This window comes from Leguminivora glycinivorella, chromosome 6 (assembly GCF_023078275.1).
Source record: "Leguminivora glycinivorella isolate SPB_JAAS2020 chromosome 6, LegGlyc_1.1, whole genome shotgun sequence".
Lineage (NCBI taxonomy): Eukaryota > Metazoa > Arthropoda > Insecta > Lepidoptera > Tortricidae > Leguminivora > Leguminivora glycinivorella.
In genome coordinates, this window is record NC_062976.1 from 2,000,101 (window position 1) to 2,023,982 (window position 23,882).

Consider the following 23,882-nt stretch of genomic DNA (forward strand, 5'->3'; position numbering starts at 1 on the left):
TTCTCGAAGTGTAGTCACTCATTGTGACGGCATGGCATGTCTTGCTAAACGTCAGTTGAAGGTGTCTTATCAGTTATCAAGGTGTTGCTTATTGTGACAGGTAACATATCAGAATGCATTTTATTCATATAATGTCAGTCTAGATAAACAATAAGGTGAGTTTTTACTACGAAACTAGGTTCGAAGTATTTTCTCTTAACAACCTAGGTAGGGTAACCATGTTGTGACCAAAATAACAGGATTTAGGAAAACAATTATATTAATGATTTTTAAATACTCTAAGAACAAATTAAATTATTTTCATAGGGCGCCACGAGCCTTCGGGAATGTCATAATTATACTTGGAAATTTCGACCCTTGCCTTCGTGTACCGATGGCCGAGTGGTTCAGGCATTTGCCCGGTAAGCGGAGTACGCTGGTTCGATTCCAGCTCGGAACACTGGAGGCCTTGGTCACTTTTTCTTTGTATATGACATTTATTTAATGTTTATTTTTAAATAGTTTAACAATACGCGACGTAACATAATGTTTTAGCATTAGGAAGACTAGTTTGAAAAACATATTTTGTATTACATTCATTGAAACACCCTGTATGTATAACTGCGTTTATTTTAAACTGCACCTTTATTACTACAAGATAAAGTATACTACACTACATCATTATCTTGATTTCGTAATTCGTCCACCGTCTCGGATGAGCGCGATTCGATAACGCGGCAGCGGCCATTTGTCAATCATGCTTTTGTTTTGTGGTGTATGGTATGGGCATTGCGTACCTTATGCTAAACATGTTGTTTATGCTGTATGTTGCATGTGTGTGTTTAAATGTCAAATCTACCTTTATAAAACAAAACAGTGCGTGGAGTCTCTTCCGCGGAAGAAGTCAAACTTCAAGATAAACAACTCCAACACAACATAAAACAAACAACATAACCTCAACAATATTTTGTCAAGTGACCATCACGTTTTTGCGTTTAGTTAAGGCGAACCCTTTTAGCGATCTCTTCCAGTTCAATCATCAATTAATTTACATATTAAATTCATATTACAGAGCTCCATCAGTAGAACTTCAAGCTCAAGTGCCATTAACAGCCAAATTATCAGATTAAGCGGCAAAATTTCAAGCCCCAGTGTGAACACTCTAAACTCTTTGTCCGGGGTGTACGGCGGATCCGGGTCCGGATAAGTGGCCGCGTCCGGGGAGGTGGTCGCGTCCGGGTCAACGTGCGTGGAGGGCGCGGTGCCCGTGCGAGGCTCTGTGGGCTTCAGCGGCTGCTCGCCCACCAGTGGGAGTGTCACTATTAATTAATGCGCAGTGTGCGTGCGGTTGCGATGTAGTTTGAGAGTGAAACGTTTTTGATATTTTTTTTATTATTTGAAATTAAAAGATTGAAATTAAAATAAGTGTTTTTTGTTTCTGGTATAATTATTTCCCTTCATTCCCCATGAGACCAAGAATTTATGGAAATCTTTGTAATGAAATACCTAAAAGTTTAAAATAATTGTATCGAGAAGTTAGTTATCTTTTTACTCAAATTTTGTATGTATGTATGTATCTTTTTACTGTTCTGCTGAAATTATTGAAAAAAACAAACTCATTTTGCACTTTGATCTAAATAAAACACACATTCCAATTCATTTCTGTTATGTCACTGACTGAGTGTATAAGTGAATGAATGGAATGAGCGAGTCTTTGAGCGTAACGACACTGACAGAATATTACGCGCTGAGTGAGCGACATTTCACGCAAAGTAACAATGACTGAGTGTTACGCGCTGTCAGTTGTAAGTCGCATTAAAAGTTTCAGTTCAAAAAGTACCTATCTGACGAAAATATCGTTCACACCATAAATCTATAATGATTTTTGAACGTAACGAAAACACAGGTATTTTAGATTTAGATCGAAATGCTTTCGTAGGTTTAGTCGAGTCGTTTACACAAACCGCCAATAAAAAGTAGATATCTGAACACGCTTATTTGCCAATAATACCATAGAGGAATAAGTAAGGGAAGAGTTGTAACTCCATACATCAGTAAACGCGAGTTATTTGTATAGGCATAGTTATAGTGCCATCTAGCGATAATCACGCGTCAATCACGTGCGAATAGCGTGAATTATCAATACCACTACTCGATACTAGGTGTCAATAGTGTCTCGTCTGTCAAAAATTTAATATTACAACAGTTTACAACTTATATTACAAGCAGAATGAATTGAAAACAGAATACTAATTTATACTATTAATATTAGCTAAAAATTGGTGAGCATTAGACTCTTCGTTCGTCGCGACATCTATTGACAAGTAGAAGTACTGATAATTTACGCTAGATGACGCGTGATACTTACATCCATGAAAATATTAATATCCTTTTAGTAATGTATTAGAATTTGGATTCAGGTAATGAATCAAATTTAACACTGATCTGAAAATAATTATCTTGGTTTTATTTTAAATTTATGTCAGCTCTAAGGTTTTGTTAAAGTTTTACTCCCATAGCTCCGATCACTGTTCATCAGTGTCGATTGATAAATACGATCTCTCGGTCAAAATTGCGAACGTGTGGTTAGATGTGTTTGGTTTTTGCTTAAATGATTTTGGTAAGTATTTAAAGTGGAATCATTATATAGACCGTCAACCAAATCTTGTCACTAGAAAAAGGCGGCAAATTTGAAAAATCGCGGGCTAGCAACACTAGTTTTGAAAATCGGTGGAAGTTCGCGTGTCATTTGTATCTTATCTGTGGAAATCTCCGTCCTACCAAAAAGAGAAATAACTAGCACATATCCGTCCCTTTTTAATACATCATCTAATTCGTAAGGAAGGAGCGAGCCCCTTGAAAAAAAAATATCTGTGGCTGTTCGACGTACATTGCTGGTTTTTGTTCGTTTCATAGGGATACCATACTTTAGTTTGATGTACATTGCTACTGCCAAAATTTGATTGACAGGCTATAGTTTCCTCTGCTCACGGTTTACCTACAAAACCACTAGTCTATGAAACTACAGTATTAAGCCGATATCACAGATAAGCTACGTCCCGATGAGAACTGGTCCATGCATATGCATGCGGCTGCGGCTGTGAATTATCGGATCGGTCCCGTTGCACAATCCCGTTTATACGCATCAAAATAAACACCTGCCGAGGTGCATTCGGACTTTCAAGGTCGAACTTGATTTGATATCATGTTACTCATATCGCTCATCTCAACTAAACTATCAGTCGATCTCGGACGGTCTAGAACGCAAAATGATTAGTGTAATTATTATTATACTTTCTAGACTGTCCGAGATCGACCTTAAACTACAAAACTGAATGAAAACGAACCGATACAACTAATCGGATTTTTTTTTTTTTTAAGCTCTAAGTGAAACTCTGCCTCCCTTGCGGATCATCCGTGGTCCAAAAAGGAGCCGGTCACAAGCCCGGATAAAAGAGGAGTGCACCTGGTCGGGTTGTCGTCTTGGGGGTAACCCCATCATTGCAACTTGCCCACCCAAACCTAATCCAAGGTGTACATCGTGCCGATGGATGCATGGCTGAGAGGGAGCTCAGTCGCGAACGATACCCTTGGGAACCGGGCGAAACCCATTGTATATAGCCTTGTCTGCGCATGCGGGGCTCTGCGTAGAATGGACCTTTTATTTCCTCAGCTACTCGTGGGAACAAATGGAAGAAACTTTTAAAAATAAAATAAACAAAAACACAACGACCTCCTTAGATGAGACGGCACAGGCTGAAGCACTAAGGAGAGCGAAACAAATCAAGAGCGGAACGGCCAAAGAGGAGCCATCGAAGCCGGAGCGGCCACTGAAAGCTGGGGTACCCTCGGGAACCCCGGCCCAGGTGGCTGATCCGGAGACGAAGGAACCTCCGAAAGCTGGACCCTCTTCACATAAACCACCGACGGCTGAGAGCGGGACACTCGCTGAACCCTCGAAGCAAGTCATAGATCCCGGCTGGGAGATCAGGTGCAAACCAAGAGGGAAGCCTGCCCAGACCGAACATGAACCACCGCGAAATAAACTTTCGCAGAGGCAGAGGCAGCGGCTCCGGAAGCAAAGAGAAGCAGCTAGCCGCACCTCTGAAACCAAGCAGCAGGATGAAGGACTCGACCGCTGCTAAACAAAACCAGGCGAAGAAACCAGAGGGGAAAGCCAAGAGGGCACGCCTGGATGAAACCATATCTCCCAGAGGCGACCACAAAAAACAGCGCATGGATGCCTCGTCGGGAACAGCGGACCGACCCTCCTCCTATGCAGCGGCAGCAGCGGCGGACCTGACGGTGGCGATCACTAACGATCGCACGGGCAGACTGTCGCAGCAAGACGCGGTAGAGGTGGAGAAGAAGATCGGAGAGGCAATCTTCCAGGCTGCCATCGAGACCGATCTGGATACCGTAGCGGAGGCCCCAGCGTTCTCAGGTAAACCAAGTTTTGTGGATGGGTACCTGAAGCTGTGGTGCCAGGACGCAAATACCAAGGCGTGGCTGATGAAGTGGCTGGAATCGGCTACCCTCCAAAACGGAGACCGTCTCGTTGGAAAGAGAGAGGACGAGATGGTCAGGAACACAAGGTGCGGCATCCTGATACCGGCACTGGAGGAGAACCTTACTAAGATCGGGAGAGTCTTGAACTTCCAGAACTCATGGGCGCTAGTGAGGAAGTGGACTCTCCATCAGGCGATCCCATTGAAGAAGAGGGCCTGCACACTGCTCCTGGTGGGAATACCTGAAGACGTTGTTCCAGTGGTGCTGGAAAAGGGAAGGAGACTGAACTACCTGTGTGGAACAGTCTACATCCGTTTCCAGCACAGCGGAGGACGCTTCAGAGATTCTCCACCAGACAAAACCACCGCACACGAGGAGGACAAGGCCAGAGGGGAGGACAACCAGCCAGGAAGCACGTCAACAGCCAACACCCCTCTGCCATGGAGACCGAAAGTGCGGAACACCAAACCGTCGACATCGAGGAAAGCGTCTTGCTGGAATCGGAAGACGAGGACGGCCTACCGAAGGGGATCAGTCTCCTGGACCTAAAAGGAAGGGCAGCGGAGGAATCATCCACCAGTGCAGCCTTCCCTATGTAAGGTCCTCCAGGTTAACCTCCAGCACAGCGAATCTGCAACGGCTCAACTTCGAAGATGGCTGGAGGTTAACCCTACATCAATAGCACTGATCCAAGAGCCGTGGATCAGAAACACACGAATAAACGGCCTTGGCAACGCCGGAGGTAAATTAATATACAATACATATTTTAAACCAAGAACTTGCATATACACATCTCGAGACATAATGGCACAACCACTAACTCAATTCTGTTCCAGAGACGTGTGCGCCATAAAACTCCTCAGATCACAAAACTCAACCCTGCCAGAGATAGTACTGGCGTCCACCTACATGGCGGCGGAGGACGAACCACCTCCTGTGGAGATGAACAACCTCATACGCTATTGCGAACGTGAAGGGCTGGAGCTAGTCATCTCTGCAGACTGCAACGGTCATCACAACCTATGGGGAATGGAAACCAACAACAAAAGAGGTAACGATCTTGTTGAATACCTAATGTCAACTAATCTAGATATTTTAAACACAGGCTCCAAACCAACTTTTGTCACTCGTAGATGTAATACTATAATTGACATTACTCTAGGCACAGGTCTGGCTGCTCAATATGTGTCCAACTGGCACGTGTCGGACGAGGCATCCTGCTCCGATCACAGATGGATTCGGTATGACCTGACAGCCGACAAGCACACAATCATACCCAAAAGAAACCCGAGGCGCACGGACATAACGGCGTACAAGAAACTCCTAGAAGGTAAATTAGATGATAATACACTAATACTAAGACCAAACAACACAAAGGAACTGGAAGACCAGGTAAACCTACTAACAAAACACATAACTGACTCCTACGAAAACACATGTCCACTGTCGATACCATCAGCTGCAGGGAAAAACAAAAACGTAAACAGCTGGTGGGGACCGGAGTTGGAACAAATGAGAACAAAAATGAGAAAACTATTGAATAGAGCAATGAACACAAAAGCTGAAGAGGACTGGGACAGATACCAAACAGCTAAATCGGACTATAAGAAAAGACTAAGATACAAAAAATCAGCCTCATGGCGAAATTTTTGTGACAATATAGCTAACATAAGTCAGGCAAACAGAACGAGAAAAATACTCGCAGACCAACCTAGACAACTACTGGGAACCCTGAGGAGACAGGACAACACAGACACCGGTAGCCCAGCCGAAACAGAAAGGCTGCTGGTGGAGACACACTTCCCAGGATGCAAAGTAGTCAATGAACCAGACTCAGAACAAACAAATAACTACAATCCAACGGAAAGCGAATGGAAAACTGCTGAACAAATTACAGAACCCAACAAAACTCACTGGGCGGTAAACAGCTTTGAAAACTTCAAAGCACCAGGAACTGACGGTATATACCCAGCCCTACTAAAGTGGGGAGGACATAAAGTAATAAAGCACCTATCAAACATACTATGCAGCTGTATAGCACTCAGATACGTACCGGAGAAATGGAGGGAAGTAAAAGTAATTTTTCTCCCCAAACCAGGCAAAACGGACTATACAGATCCTAAGTCATTTAGACCAATTAGCCTTACATCCTTCATGCTAAAAACACTGGAAAGATTATGTGACAAAGAGCTCAAGGAAACGGCATTGAAGAACATACAAATCCACCCAAACCAACATGCCTACAGTCAAGGTAAATCGACAGACTCAGCGCTACACGCTGTAGTTAGTAACATAGAAAATGCGCTAGCGATGAAAATTCTTGCCTGGGAACCTTCATTGATATAGAGGGAGCCTTTGATAAGACCAACTTCAGCAGCATTAAACAAGCACTACAAAGACACGGAACAAATCCACTCATAATTGAATGGATAATGAATATGTTAAGACAAAGAAGAATAAAACTATCCGAAAATCAAAACCACCAGGCACTAGTCATGAGGGGATGCCCCCAAGGAGGGGTGCTGTCGCCACTACTCTGGAACTTGGTGGTAAATGATCTGATAACAAAACTGAATGAAAAGCACTTCACTACCATAGGATATGCAGATGATTTAGTCATACTAATCAGCGGCCTGGTAATCAGTACACTGTGCAATCTCACACAGACAGCACTGAAAATAGTAGAGAAATGGTGCACGGAGAATGACCTATCGGTAAACCCTAAAAAGACCGACACAATTCTCTTTACACATAAACGGAAATTGGGTACATACGAAATGCCGACACTATTTGGCACACGACTGACACTTTCAAAAGAGGTGAAATATCTAGGCATAATCCTCGACGACAAACTCAACTGGAGCAAACACCTAGAACAAAAACTAAGCAAAGCAACAGTAGCTTTCTGGCAATGCCGAAGGATGGTGGGCAAGAAATGGGGTCTTGCTCCCCACATCATACTGTGGCTATACAAAATGGTAATAATGCCGATGATCAGCTATGGAGCTATTGTATGGTGGCCCCGCACCCAGCAAACCACAGCAATAGACAAGCTGAATAAAACACAACGACTAGCATGTGTAGCAACAACGGGATGTATGAGAACTACTCCGACCGCAGCAGCGCTAGAAATAATGCTAGGACTCCTACCCCTACACATATATATACAAAAGGAAGCTGCAGCCACAGCCCTCCGACTGAAAGACCTAACCCTATGGACAAAACTCAACTCAACGCACAAAAGAATATATGGCGATATGATCTCAAAACTGCCGATGCTAGAAGCGCCAGTGGACAAACTACCCAAAACCACGATCTTCTGCAAAAATTATACAACATTGCTAACAGAAGATCCAAAGGAAGGACTACACCAAACAAACCTAAGAATATTCACAGACGGATCAAAAACAAAGGAGGGAACAGGGTGTGGAGTCTTCTCAGAGGACTTAAACATACACATATCCAAGCCCTTAGGTGAACACAGCACGGTATTCCAAGCTGAATGTGTGGGAATAATAGAAGCTTGCAATGCCATAAAGAGACGACAGGTAAAACATGAAAACATACTGATACTATCAGACAGCAAATCAGTGCTTCAGGCACTAGACAGCCCAAAACTTACTTCGAAACTAATACTAGAATGTCACCAAAGACTCACGGAAGTGTGCGAAGAGGACAACAAAGTAACAATACAATGGATAAAGGGGCACAGTGGATCAAGAGGGAATGATGCAGCGGATGAACTGGCCCGAGAAGGATCAGCCACACCGGCATATGGACCCGAACCCATCATACCCCTACCAGTGTCATACAGGAAAAATCAACTTAGTCAACACTACAAACAGTTACACAACAAATACTGGGTTGAATTAGACACATGTAGACAAACCAAAGAAATTCTTGCTGAACCTAATACAAAGCTCACAAAAATCTTACTCAGAACTCCCAGAAAGCAACTGCGAAAACTAGTAGGATTAATGACAGGACACAACACACTGAACAAACACCTCAATAACATAGGTATAACCGATAGCCCCATGTGCAGAGCGTGCATGGAAGCAGAAGAAACCACCAAACACTTTCTTCTAGAGTGTAAACAGGTAGAAGTATATAGGAACAAGTATCTAGGTACGCCGAACACATTGAAAGAGGTATTTAGCAACCTGAAAACACTGCTAGGATTCGTAGAGGAGCTGGGGTGGCTAGAGTAGTGCTACCTCGTTAATTTCACGCAAAATAGGCACGACGGATGTCGACTTGCGGAAAATGCCCAATAAAACTAACTAACTAAGCTCTAAGTGACTTAAGAATAGGTTAATCATTCGATAACGAGAACAGGGGACCGATTTTTGAGTCTCACGCGTTCGAATTCAGAAAATTGTCACTTAACATAATAAGCAAGTCACCGTTTTCAACCGGTATTTTAGTGACAAAATCCCGCATGTGAGATTCAAAAATCGCCCCCCAGAACGGAAAATGTATTTAACTGCAGGAACCATTTTAGGGCACATTCTTCATACTGTTTCTGAAGATCCCCTTACTGATCAGCTCGCCTGTCAGCGGACGATCTGTCCCGATTTCCGATGGTCCACGCAAGTCTATGGCAATGGCAGCAATGGGTGCGTCGGTCTAACTCTAACGGCCTGGCCACGGACTTGGTCTAAGCGGCAAGCGGGGCGGCGCGCGGCGCGGTAGGGAAGCGCGGAGCGGGGAGCATGCCACGTACTTCGCAGTCGCGGCAGCGGCATCGAGCGGAGGGGACGGATTCAAAATGGTGTTATCCAAAATTGCTCGTCAGTTTCTCGAAAGCAGCACATATTTCAGGCAGGATATTTTAAATCTGAGAGAAGGAGTACACGAAAGTAACAGACGTACACATGGCGAATTTACAATTTTGTATGAAGAACACAGAAAGTACCCGGAGAAATTTTACGAGTACGCCAGAATGAGCATCGAACCCTTCGATTACATATCTCAATACTAAAACAACTATAAAATTCTCAGTATCAAATATTTAAAATAACTAAAAACACTACTCTCTGTATATAATAATTAATGGCACTTACTAAGTATTATGAAAAACAGCCTTTTGGTAACGTCAAAATCACATTCAAAAATGTATACCTAATCATAAGTTACCCATCTAATATTTCCGGGATAAGCGCTTCCGCGAGTCCATTTCGCGAGCGACTCGTCTAATATTTTTTGGTCGGAAGCGAACCGCCCGATACGTGCCGCTAATATCGCTGGTCGCGCCGCTGTAAGTCGTGGCACTCGTGGCGTCGTCCACTAGCCCGGTACGTTTGTTTCCCCCACGCGTCGCACCGCGCGCCGCTGCCGCCCGCCGCTCGACAAAATTCGCGCGCGTTGTCGCCAGCGGCAGTGGTTCGTGGCATCCTAAATGCGTTTTTAGGCTTTTGTTTCTCCCGCTCACCGCTCGCCGCTGCCGCTGCCGCAATTCGCGCGTGTCCGTGGCCAGGCCGTTACGCCGTGGCTTGCGTAGGCGACGGTCGCGCGATGGTCGCGCGACGGCGATGCGACGCATACGAAATCAAACCTTATCGATATGAAAGTATGAGATGCGACGGCGACGGTCGCGCGATGGTCGCGCGACCGTCGCCCACGCAAGACACGGCGTAAACGTTGGTATGTATTTATCTAGTAAATAAATAAAAAAAAACCTTACACATATCAACCTAGCCCCAAACTAAGCAAAGCTTGTACTATGGGTGCTAGGCGACGATATACATACTTAAATAGATAAATACATACTTATATACATAGAAAACATCCATGACTCAGGAACAAATATCTGTGCTCATCACACAAATAAATGCCCTTACCGGGAATCGAACCCAGGAGCACGGCTTAGCAGGCAGGGTCACCACCGACTGAGCCAGACCGGTGGGAGTGAGAACGAAGAATTATGTCAAATTAAGAAGAGGTTTTAGAAGTTCAAAAGATGCTTCTGTGTAAATCGTTACGATGCAGTAATACTATCTTCGAAGTATGCAAATATTATAAAGAAGGAAATAACGTGCTTGTTAAAGAACTATTGTGCATTTTAATTATGTATGTAATAAGACTTTGCTTGACAAAGAAATGTTCATACACTTCATTGTAATACTTATGTTTTGTATATTTACTAAGTAGGTAGGTAAGTACCTCCTCAAGTATTTTTATGGACAATAGCTCGAAATGTTTCACTCCGGGCCGGGAGGCTTTCGCAGTCATTATTTTAGATAGTTATAAAGTTGCACAGACGTTAGTAATAGCTAAGAGGATCGAGTATTATAGAGAGTTACTGTCAAAGTAAAATGTGTAATCACAGTGTATAGACTGCCATCTCTCGACACAAGCTTAAAACTTTTAAACCTCAGTTTTGACAATTTGGCCATCTAGCCGAGCGTTCCCTAAAGGTGAAACGCCATCTAGTGATGAGCACAGATATCTGTTCCTGAGTCATAGATGCGTTGTATGTATATAAGTATATTTATCTATTTAAGTATCTATATCGTCGCTTAGCACCCATAGTACAAGCTTTGCTAAGTTTGGGGCTAAGTTGATCTGTGTAAGTGTAGAAAAAAAGCTATTTAGTCTTTTTAGCAAAAAAGCTACATTAATCTTCTTTCAGTCTCATGCTGAGGAAAACGCCCATGCACATTAATTTCTTCTTCTCAGTCGTTCCCTACTAGCTGAGGATCGTGATGTCAGTGATTTCTCTCCACTTGACGCGGTCTGGGGCCATATGGACTGCCATCTGCATGAAACCACAAGCTTTCTTCACGGTGTCAGCCCACCTTAGCGGTATTCCACCCCTGGAGCATCGGCCTTCGACTTTGCCAAGCATAATGTTCCTTTGGAAAGTGTGCTGTTTAGAACGCATGAAGAACCTGAGTATTCTCTCCTGACAAATATTTGAGAGCCGCTTGGTGATATTCAGTTCTCGCAGTATGGTCTCGTTTGTTCTACAATACAATATCACGAATTTCTAACGGAATTTATACCTTGTCTTACATGGACTGAAATCATGACCTTTCTTCGTCGGAAAGTCACATTTCATCACGAGTTGCGTAATGTTATCACCTTGTAATCGTTTCAGATCCATCACCGACATGCTCGATAACTTGGTAAACATGGGAAAATTGGAGCAGAATGACGTTTAAGGCAAAATATACAGCGTGTAAACGTTATAACAGTAATTTAAAATATCGAGACTTTTCTAATGACAATAACGCCGTATTTTAAATAATACAAATGTTGCTATGCTAGGCAGAGCGATGAATAATACGGGTGAACCTGGATGGGTCTAGCTCTGGGAGCGTAGCCGAATGGCATTTCTGCGACGCAAAACGCCGCAGAAATGTAGTCTGCGTCTGCGCCAATACGCAAGAGCGATAGAGATAGATAGCTACGAAATAGATATTATGGTGAGTGTTTCGTAAGCTTTTGTGCATTCGGCTAAACATACTGGACCGGGACAAGTGGCGCACTAGAAGAGAGGCCTATGCTCAGGAGTAAGTGATAAAAGGCTGTTATCAGCATCATTATTGATGAAAAATGTTTTGTCTTAAACATATTTACTGAAAAAAAAGAAGAATAAATGTTCCTCTACACATTAAAAATCGATTTTCACCTTGTATACAAGCCGCTTGCGTCGTGTTCCCGCCTAGACTGAGGTCTCAATCAAGCCCGTCTACCGGCATCAATCAGGCGCGACGCAGAACCTCCCCCGCATGCTACGAATTTGCATTTATATTAGCTCAACTGTACCGTACCTACGTGCACGACTGGCCCTTATTTTGTGAGATATTATACAAGGTGCCCATGAGGAAAGGGAAATAATAAAACGACGCATTCCTGGGGCCAAACAAATAAAAATATTTTTTTTTACTACAAAGTATTTTTACAAAAAAAGTAAATGTAAAACTGGCACTTACAATGAGTTTGAACGTTTTTTTTATTTTTCACTTTTTGACATCTATCAATGAGGATAGTGACGCTATTCTCCATAATGGCATCAACGCCGTTAAGAAAACCTAGTGAGCAGTTCCCGAATACTTTGTACATAGCCACATCAGCAAATTTTAATTGATCCAATTTTGTTACCAACATTTAGTAATATAAGTCGACTTTCGTAAGATATATACAGGATAATTGTTATACTTAATTAAGAAAATATAGATACTAGAGAACCTTAATACGAAATAAAACTTACTAAAATCTCAATTCATCAAAAAATCTTGGTAACAAAATAGGAATAATAAAAATAAATTTAACTTTTTCCTTAATTTTTGCACAAACTTTTCGAGAACTGCTGTATTGTATTGAGTAACAACAAGATGTTTTTTTTTTCATTTGGTAATAACTCTGAGACTAGGCGAAATCCAGAAAAGTTTATAAGGCATTTTAGTCTTAAACTGGGATCGGGAATACGCCATTAAAATTATTCCTTTTCCTCATGGACACCGTTTGTTAAACTTTAAGAAGTCAAACAGCACGACGCATTCTAGGGATTTGCAGTTTTTTTTTTATTATAAAAGTACATCCACATCATATATATTGTAAATTACATAACAAACATTCAAACAGGTATCACTGTATATTGCATTTGCATTAGCTCAACTGTACCTTACCTACACCAATACTATAGTAGTTTTAGATGTTTGCTTGGTGCACGAATAAAGTAATGGCCCTAGTTTGAGATATATTCATATTCATATTCATTTATTCATAAAATTAAAAATTTTACATGTCAAAGTTAAAGTCAAATTATCATAATTAGGGTACAATACAATATTACATTTTAAAAATAGAAATTCTATGTTACATTTTATGCAGTCAAATTTGTTCCTAAGACCACCAGCAATAATGTTTGAAATGTTCATTAGATTACGTGTATTTGGTGGCACTAATCCCTAACGTATATTGCCAATATACCTGCATTATATTGGGGTTTTGACTCACAGTATGACGACAGTATAATAAAGAGTATTATCATACAGTATGGCCACTCCCGCTCCCTGCTGAAAGTGCCGCCCACCCCTTCTCGGTTACCTCACAGTTACCGTCTGACAAAAACGCGAACAGTCGACCTGTCATATGTCACTCATACAAGCGTAGTACGCGTTCACCTACACGACCTTAGACTGTGTGCTAGGAACGCGCCACTTTCATATATTTAATCGCCAGTGTCCGAGGTGTGGTATGACCTTTATTCACTCTGTAAATTATTGCTTGTGTCAAAGTGCACACCCTGTATACCTAACTAATTTGCCTGCCGTATTCGAACAATACTTTAAAGATGTGAATAAGATGTCGTTGTGACATGATACAGATTTTTTGGTGACAACAGTTAGGTACATTTCTTTAAACACTGTCATATCGATCCATACTGTACATAGAATCTAGGTCTAATATTTAACGAATATTAAGGTTCGAATCAGGCCAATAATATCTACTTTTTATTCAAGGACACACAAACACATATTTTTCGAACATTAGTCATTTACTAATGAGATCATAAGTACTTATCGTGTATTCGCAACTTGTCATCGTCTGTCACTCAAAAAATTCTCTAATCATACAAATCTACACTCTCTCTACTATATTCTAAGGTCCAACTTCAAGTATCAAGAATTAGATATTTCAGGAATTGAGTACAATCGATTATATGCCTTAACTAGTGCTCGATAAGGTTCAAGAAGTCAGTAAGACATAAATAGTCTTTCAGCTTATCTTCGATTCCGTTCTAGAAACCTAAATATACAGGAAGTGTGATTTGTAGGTATTCATTTGTATGTATTTTTGAAGCGACTAATTTTATACATAGTAAACTCGAAACGTTATTTTGTTGTTATTTGAAAACAAAAACGTTAATAGGTATTAATTAAGTGATGAACAGCAGTCGGCGTATCATGCTTCCAATTTTATCACTTATCCATGTGGATAAGACATCTGTCACTCTCACACTGACATATTTACCAAAGCGTGACGGATACTTTATCCACGTGGATAAGTGATAAAATTCCGAAGCATCCATACACGCCGGCTGGGTAACAAAGTCGAAAGCGATAAATGATAAATTCATGGGCACGTCCCTATCGCACTTACAAATAGTGCGATAGGGACGGCCTGATGTTTTATCATTTATCGCGCGATCATAATTGCCTGCCAGGGCCCGTAACTTTCATTAACAGAAACATGGCTAAGAACACTCCCGACTAACTCAGCTTTCAAACAAAAAAAAAACTAAATTGAAATCGGTTCATTCGTTCAGAAGCTACGATGCCATAGACAGACACACATACAGACAGACACGTCAAACTTATAATATAACACGCCCGACGTTTTCGCGTCGGGGGTTCAAAAGCGAACTTGACACTCAGAAGTCTTCTTATAATTTGGAAAGTTAAAAAAAAAGGGACATTCTTACACAGATTGACTAAGCTGAAGAAGGCTTGTGTTGCAGGTACTCAGACAACGACATATATAATATACCTACAAATACACACATAGCAAACACCCATGACTCAGGAACAAATATCTGTGCTCATCACATGATCACACAAATACTGCCCTTACAGGGATTCGAACCCGGGACCGCGGCGTAGCAGGCAGGATCACTATGAGCTTGGCCAGACCGGTCGTCAATTTTGTTTGTATAATTTTGACTGTATATTAATATTTCTAATAATTAACGCCAAACTAAAATTGCCGCAGGTCCCATCGTGAACGATTAAACCCACATTGTCTTTAATTTGATAAAACGCAAGGAAACGAGTTAAAAGCATAATGATTTATATTATTACCGTTTAGTCTTTAATCTTTCAACAGTATAATTTATGTGCGTCTGTTTTATTTTCTTATTAATATTAAAACTTTATCACAACAATAAATTAAATATAGTACCTACCTTAGACGAACTGCGAAAGATTATAATTGTAAACGAATAAATTATATTTTATTTACACCAACAATTATATTGATACAACGTTAGAAATAACTCATTGGAGAAAAAGGTTTCAAAATTTTACTGTAGCAGTTATTATTTGTAGATTCATACTAATATTATAAATGGGAAAGTGTGTGTGTCTGTTTGTTTATCCGTCTTTCACGGTAAAACGGAGCGACGAATTGACGTGATTTTTTAAGTGGAGATGGTTGAAGGGATGGAGAGTGACATAGGCTACTTTTTGTCTCTTTCTAACGCGAGCGAAGCCGAGGGCAAAAGCTAGTATTTTTATAAATTATTAGGTATTTAACACATATAGGTATGTGAATGATTTCCTCAAAAAGGTTGTTTTCATATAGACAACGATTTATACCTCAATTCCTTTTATGTACTTAAAATTTTAATTACAGGGAAGGTTCTTTGTCAATTACAAATAATTTATAGCTTCTGTTAATGATGTCACAATTTTCGTTTTCTTCAATCCCTCTTTGCCAAGAGTGGCACTGAAACTTGAGTAGTTCATGTTCTCTGCCTACCCCTTGATGGGATACAGGCGTGATTGTATGTGTGTGGTGTGTGTGTTAATACTCGAAATTAACGTGTTTCCACGCGTTAAAAAAAAAAAAAAAACTTCCCTGAAAACTGAAACTAAAGGAATTAATTGAACTGAAGTAAATATTTAATTTCTCAATTTTATTCTTTCCTGTCCATTAATTTTAAGTCAACTACACCATAAAATGCGTAATATAAATTAGTAGCTTCCTCGCATAAAAATCGTAATAAAGATACAAAAAACACCATAACCTTTTTAAACACTTTAAAACATAATGTTTCTTAAAAGCTATCTGACGTATCGATTCTTTTTTAAAACATCATAACTCAATTTTTCTTAACAACATACCAGTGTATGATGCACCGCGCAATTCATAACTCATAACAGGGGCGGCTCACTCCGCGATTCTATCGCCGCGCTACAAGTACATCCTGGCGGCCGCGAGTTCGCGGCCTACTCAAGGGTTGCGCGCGTTCTCACGGAATGCACGTTCGCACTTTCTATTGTTACTTTACGTCGCGAGGTTTTTTTAAGCGATGTCCACGTGTGGAATGGCTAATAATACTTAGTTAAATAGACATATTGAATAAAATAAATACCATAAGACTATAAGACATTCTTACTTAGATCTACTACTGATTAAGTCCCACAGAAAAGTTCAATAAGGCTTGTGATGTTGGAACTTGAACAAAAATATATAAATACAGTATATATACCTAGAAAGTACCCAAGACTTGAATATAATAGTATAACATTTTATGTGAGTATTAATTCGTTTGGATCCATTGGTAACCCTATCACCGGACGCCGCGCACGTGCGGCTCGTTTCTTTATAAAAAATTTGTAGGTATTTAAAAAGGCGGCATTTCGTGAACATCAAAGCAGTGGGCCTTCTGTACTTGTACTATTATATATTCTGTGCTCATAACGCAATCAAAATTCATACTATAATCTAATCTATCTATCTTTAAACGAACTATTCTTGTAGATTTATTTATGTACCTACTAGCTTTTGCCCGTGACTTCGCTCGCCTTAGAAAGAGACAAAAAGTAGCCTATGTCACTCTCCATCCCTTCAACTATCTCCACTTAAAAAATCACGACAATTCGTCGCTCCGTTTTGCCGTGAAGGACGGACAAACAAACAGACACACACACTTTCCCATTTATAATATTAGTATGGATATTAGTATGGATACATATACACGGTGAAATAAAAAGGACCGATAAAACTTTGCATAGTGAGTTTTGAGGTCTTCGGGGGTGAAAAATCGATCCAGCTTGGTCTAGGCTCCGGGAAACGCCAATTTTCGAGTTTTCTTGCATTTTTTTTCGCATTATTAAACGTAATATCGTCACTACTTTAAAAAAACTTGTATCTTCGTCTGTCAATGAAAAGAAAATTGTAGTAAGTGTGTATGGAATGCATATAGACTTACTGCGTTTTAACTTCGAGGAGCAGCGTGAGATACGAGATTTTTTCAAAGTAGTGACGATATACTGTATGGTATGTTATCTAAAACGACGATACCTATAATAAAATAGAACTCCGAGCTTCCCAGGTACAAACAGCAGCATTGCCACAATACCATTTACTAACCACCGGTAGACTTTATGTTCTTGTAATAAGGATTACAAAATTTTGAAAAAACCCCCGACCGCGACATAGTTGACCGATTTTCATGAAACATGGCTAAGAACACTCCCGACTAACTTAGCTTTCAGACAAAAAAAACTAAATCAAAATCGGTTCATCCGTTCGGGAGCTACGATGCCACAGACAGACACACACACATACAGACAAACAGACAGACAGACAGACAGACAGATAGACATATAGACAGACAGACGGGCAGACGGGCAGACGGGCAGACGGACAGACGGACAGACGGACAGACGGACAGACGGACAGACAGACAGACAGACAGACAGACAGACACGTCGGGGGTTAAAAAGTACTTAACATAACACTGGCCCTTCGATCAAATATATTTTGCGTCTAAGCTCGGGGTTAAAAAGTACAGCTAACAGTGTTGCCGATGGTACTGGTAAATAACATCAACACCGTTGGCTGGAGCATGGCGCTTATGTTGTTTAGTAACTAAGGCGTTATTGATGAACGATGGTATTCCATATTCAAATTTAGACTCGATCTCTTGCGCGTCTGCGAAGGCCAATGGTCAGAGCGATATGGGGCTGCGTGTAGCCTTGACCGGTAGAATGATTGCGATTTTTTATTTTTTAAGAATGATCAGGGTGGCTAGTCGAATGGCACAATCGCTCACGAAACGCTCACGAAACGAAGCGCTAGTAGATATCTATCTCTATCGCGCTTGCGTATTGGCGCGACAGAGCCAGCGGCGTATCGCTTTCGTTTGGCGTCGGAGAAATGCCATTCGGCTACGGGGCCTGTACGGAATAAAACTATGAATTATAAATTCATACTTTTATTTTCATGAGTAACTATCGAAGTAACCGAAACCGAAGACAGTATAATGATCAGTATGTTTTAATAATACCTTCGAATAAGACGGCCCAGTTTTTAAGCTTTATGTTTTTTTTTTTCAGTACAGATGGTGTTTTTTGGCCACACTGGGCCACACTAGTGGGCCAAGTGGTTCATTTCTGTGAATCTAGTTATTTATTATTAACAAGAATCAAAACATAATTATATAATTAACTTAAGTTACTAAATATAAAAGTTTAGTTTTTATTCAACTTATTTGACAATTAAACATAACAAAAGATTAAAAATATCATTAAAACTAAAGTTAAATCTAAAAATAAGTAAATACTACATAACAAACTATACCTATATGCATTATAAAAATACTTACCTACTAGTAATAAAATAATCCAGTCATAAGGAAAATACCCCTTCCAGTAGGTCGGCTTGCGGCATGGACCCCATGACACTGGCGGCGTTACCTCTTTGTTGTCATGTAGAAACTTCAGAACAGAAGCCATCTGTACTCAAAAACTTTGTACGATATACGTGCGAAAAGGACATTGGTAATTAATTTTTCCCCTCACTAGCTCGGAAACACGTGTTTTGTCCTTTAATACCAGCGGGCAAAAACGCATTTTATCCACTAGTGGGTAAAGTAATTTGACCTTGAATAAAGTCAAATTAATTGCTTTAAAATTGATAAAAGTATGTGAATCTAGTAATACAAATGATTTACCACGTGTGGAACTACTGGAACCACTGATAAACGCATTTTTTGCGTTGTAGTTTCCTCGCTATAGTGAGGGGAAAAGTTTTGTGTTACACTCGGGTGCAAATGTATTTTACTTCTCGTGTGTTAAAATACAACTTTGCCCCCTTGTATAACAAATAACTATATTGCCACTCGTTTTCTTCCTCCTCCTTTTCGTACTTGTATCGTAATGTATCTACTATTTGAACTCATTTTACTTTTTTACTTTTTTTGGTATAGTTTACACGGTCAACGAGTTTTACTATGGGATCAACTCTGTTAAAAATGTGTATTGTCCCGTTTTCATCAAGATCTGATTATTTCTACATTGCAGTTCGAACGATGTCGGTGTAAAAGAACGGGTTTTTATCAGGGAATCGAACCAGCGACCCTTTTCTCACGGCCGAGACGCGTCAATATCGAAAAATCTCGATTATATCAGATTTGGCAGGGTTACGGAATATCGAAGCAGGGCGATGAACTAACACAGTTAGTGGTAAACAGTATTTTAACTAATAGTCCCGGATTTGTAAGTTCACATTTTTGACACATTTGTTTTGAAGTATGTTGCGATGTGGCTAAGACGTATCGTTTGCCAAATCTAACGATTAATTTCGAATGGATTGAATCGATTAGGCCCTATGTATACAAGGAGGCGCTTAAACAATATACGATTTCTATCAACTTACTGAAATGTCATTTGAATCGAAATGACAGACTCTGCCTCAGCACTAGTTTAAAAATAAAAATGAATGATAAATGACATAATAAGTAAATCCTGCGTGATAAATTAATATCGTAAAATACTCACTAACGAAGATCCGCAAAAATGTAACATGTGTTAGATTATGTTTAAAGTAAGCGAAATATTGTTTTTAAGTAGGTACTTGATTTTTTTTAATAATATTACAGGATTTTATTTAAAATTTCATTAGGTTGCGCGAGTTTACATTTTGTGGACGCTGTCATGTGTCAAAAGGAGGTTCTTACAGCTCTGGGACAATAACCATTATCATTTTAACCCTAGATGCAAAAAGAAGCGCTCTTGACGTCAATCAATGCGGAATTGATTGCTTGTTCTATCTGTGATTTTGTAGCCCTCAAACGGGCAACCTGATTTCATGTTGAGTTCTACATGTATTATCCACTGAACACGCCTATCATATATAACCGGTGGACACTTTATTTAATAATGCAAACATTGTAAAACATGGCACTGAAGCTTTAGTAGTTTCATGTGTTCTGCCTACCCCTTTATGGGATACAGGCGTGATTGTATGTATGTATGTAAAACATAGAAAAAATGGATCAGTTACATTTGCAGTAGGGATTTGCCCCGCCGTACCTTAAGGCATTTTTGACACAACTGTTTTTTTTGGGATTTGCACTTTTTCAAGTAACTGCCCTATGTTAGATTAGGGTGTAGGTATTTCCACAGACTCCAAACAGTTTGGGCAACCAAAGCTTACTCGATTCCCAATAAACCTTTTTACTCCACAAAATGGCGCCAGTAGGTCAAGTCAAAATACTGCAAAATTATAACCATGCCGCGGAAGTGGCGGCCCAGATTGCAAAGGTCACAAGTTTAGGTTCTGGTTTACTTATGATCCCGAAATTATAGACATAAGTACCATAACTGGCCAATTAGGTGACCCTGCGTAGTTATTGGTCTTGTGTTCAGGCAGGCAATTAGTATGGTCACGCGATTAAATGATAAAACATCTGGCCGTCCCTATCGCACTTACAAATAGTGCGATAGGGAGTATAGGGACGGCCTGATGTTTTATTATTTATCGCGCGACCAGAAAGGCCTGCCAGAAAGGGTCACGTCACGTTTATATGGAAAAACATCAAAATCTAGGTGAAGTTTTCGGAACTTATATGCGAAATGTCATTTGATATTTGCGAGTCGCTTTTCAGTAGAGGAAATCGTGAGGAAACCGGACTAATTCTAATAACGCCAGGGCTCATAGGAGTCTCGGGTCTGCTTTTGACAACGAATCCCGAGATTTGGCGTAGGCGATAGTTTCACGAAGTCCACTGCCATACGACCATATGCCCTTCTAAGTGTAACTAGGAACTAGGCCTTATTGGGGTTAGTCTTGTTTTTCTTAGTTTTGCACGATCTTACAGCTAGTCCACCAGCGGTTATGGAGTATGCCTGCCACCAGGTTTCGAAAATATCCGATATTTATAATAAATATCAAAATATCGGATATTTATGATATATATCGGATATATATCAACTTTGATATATATCCATTTTGTATGGAAGGCATATTATTATTTTGTTGCACTATTTATGAACACAACTTTAGATAAGGAAAATTCTATTAAAAAACATAACCTTTAGCTATTGCAATATTTATAAACATATGATAAATATCGGATATTTATATCCATTGATATATATCATCGAATATCTTGATATATATCCAGTGATATATATCCTCGAACCCTGCCTGCCACCGACATACAATTTTTTAAACACAGTATTATTAAAAAGAGTGGTCTCAAGGGACTGTGTTTAAATCTCGCACCCCACTGATGCGCGCGCGCATAATTGGCTGTAAATTAGAAGCGAGAGCGTATATGTTCCCTGCTTTATGGTTACGGAGTTAGGGCGGCCTAGGCTGGGAGCCGAATTGATATTTTTACTCTTAATGCGTATCCCAAGTTGAACAGGATTAAATATCATTATTTAACCTCTTTTTCGACGTTTCTGACATTGCACTAGCTTGCTGGCGGGGAAACATTTTCAAACTCTGAAATATTTCACAAAATGCATTATAAAAATATTCTTATTTTGTTAGATAGATAAACAATTTATTTAAATTAATTGCACAATAATAATTGTAGACAGAGATAATCAAACTATTGTATTATTTGAATGAAAGTTGTTTTGTATAACTATTGCCCAAAATGCAGTTACGATTTGATACAGGAGAATTTAGAAATCTGACATTTTTTATATTACTTGTAAGAAATGATAAATAAACATACAGAAATGATTACAATTTACAATCTCTTTCCAAGTTCTATTTTAACTATATGTTTATGCTTAGTAATTCTAGCGTTCGCCTCCCGAGCTATAAATCAAATAGGCAATAATCATCAATAGCACGAAATGTGTAGACAATTAGCAGTAATAGGGCAGTAAAATAACAGTGAACTATAATGCAGTTCCATGGATTCAGTGAACTTTAAGCAAGGTAATACCTACTGCACATAATTTCGTAAAAGTGTGCGCTATCGACGAAACTTACCTTGACCACACGTACACCAGGTTCGAATCCGCGCTCGGACGCTAGTGATTTTTTGTGTTTTTATTTTATTTTTTATCGTGCTTGAAAAACTTATTAACTTGACTTTTTATTACTGCTTATATTAATTAAGTTTAGTGACTAAAATAGTGGTATAATTAAAAAACAATTACGGAGACTATGTGATATGATGACTGATGACTCTCTGTGAACTATTTTTGACAACACATGTTTTGTATTTAAGTGATTATAAATATTAGAACAAGAATATATACTATACAATGGAAACTACCAGTAAAACTTCAAAAATAAACAGCCGCAAAATGGCATCGACTTGTACAAAATGTAAACATACAGCAGATTCTAAAAATAGCGCAGAATGCTCAGAATGCAAAAAACATTGGCATTTTGACTGCGTGGGATTTTCAGAAAAAGTGTATCGTCTGATGGAACCTGCAAAAAGAGAAAACTGGAAATGCAAGTCTTGTAAATCTAGATCTCCCATTATTCTAAGCAAACAAACTTTGAGGCCGTTACCCTCTCGGTCTCGAGTTACATCCGCATCTGTGACTACACACACACCACCGTCAAGTAATACAAAAGAACTTTCTTCCACACCGTCCGTGGATAATGTGACCATCGCAGGTCGCCCCAATACGCCTGCTGCGCCCACCAACACAACCGTTTTATCGTCTACGGAGATCGGGACCGTCAAAAGTCGGCCCAATACGCCTGCCGGTCCTACCGACGCGGAAGGTCAACCGTCTGCGGAGATCGAGGTCGTCAAAAGTCGGCTCAATACGCCTGCCGACCCTGCCGACGCAGAAGGTCCATCGTCTGCGGAGATCGAGGTCGTCAAAAGTCGGCCCAATACGCCTGCCGACCCTGCCGACGCAGAAGGTCCATCGACTGCGGAGATCGAAGTCGTCAAAAGTCGGCCTAATACGCCTGCCGACTCTACCGACTCAGAAGATCAATCGTCTGCGGAGGTCGAGACCGTCAAAAGTCGGCCCAATACGCTTGCCGGACCTACCGACCCAGAAGGTCAATCGCCTACGGAGATCGAAATCGTCCAAAGCCGGCACAATACGCCTGCCCTTAACCTGTTAACAGGCTCGTCAGCTGCCGAGATAGAGACCGTCAAAAGTCATCCCAACACGCCTGCCGATCTTAACGAAGTAAGAGGCTTCTCATACACGGAGCTCGAGATTGTCAAAAATCTTCCCACTGCGCCTGCCGACCCTACAAATGCAGACACCGTCCCACCTTCCATGGTCAACAAGACTGTCATAGCCCATACCGGAGCGATAAGTACACCGCAAAATAAACAGTTTTTGGAAAAAGAATTATCAACCGACTCCGAATTTACAACTGATCTCTTCTCTAAATCATTTTCGTCTGACAACTCGTTTGCTTCCGATAAC

General features: G+C 40.4%; 2 protein-coding genes across 2 annotated transcripts in view; one reads left to right on the forward strand and one right to left on the reverse strand.

Annotated features, from left to right (window-relative positions):
• Window positions 1–23,882, reverse strand: part of LOC125226930 (laminin subunit alpha-1) — a 159,943-nt gene that overhangs the window by 130,865 nt on the left and 5,196 nt on the right. The window lies entirely within an intron of this gene.
• Window positions 3,401–6,797, forward strand: LOC125226847. The gene is made up of 2 exons (XM_048130979.1): window positions 3,401–5,230; window positions 5,325–6,797. The coding sequence occupies exon 1, from the start codon at window positions 4,006–4,008 to the stop codon at window positions 5,035–5,037; it is 1,032 nt and encodes a 343-aa protein (XP_047986936.1). The 5' UTR covers window positions 3,401–4,005; the 3' UTR covers window positions 5,038–5,230; window positions 5,325–6,797.

What these genes read in the sequence shown, in the direction of transcription:
- LOC125226847 (XM_048130979.1), top strand. Translation starts at nt 4,006, where the DNA reads ATGAACCACCGCGAAATAAACTTTCGCAGAGGCAGAGGCAGCGGCTCC.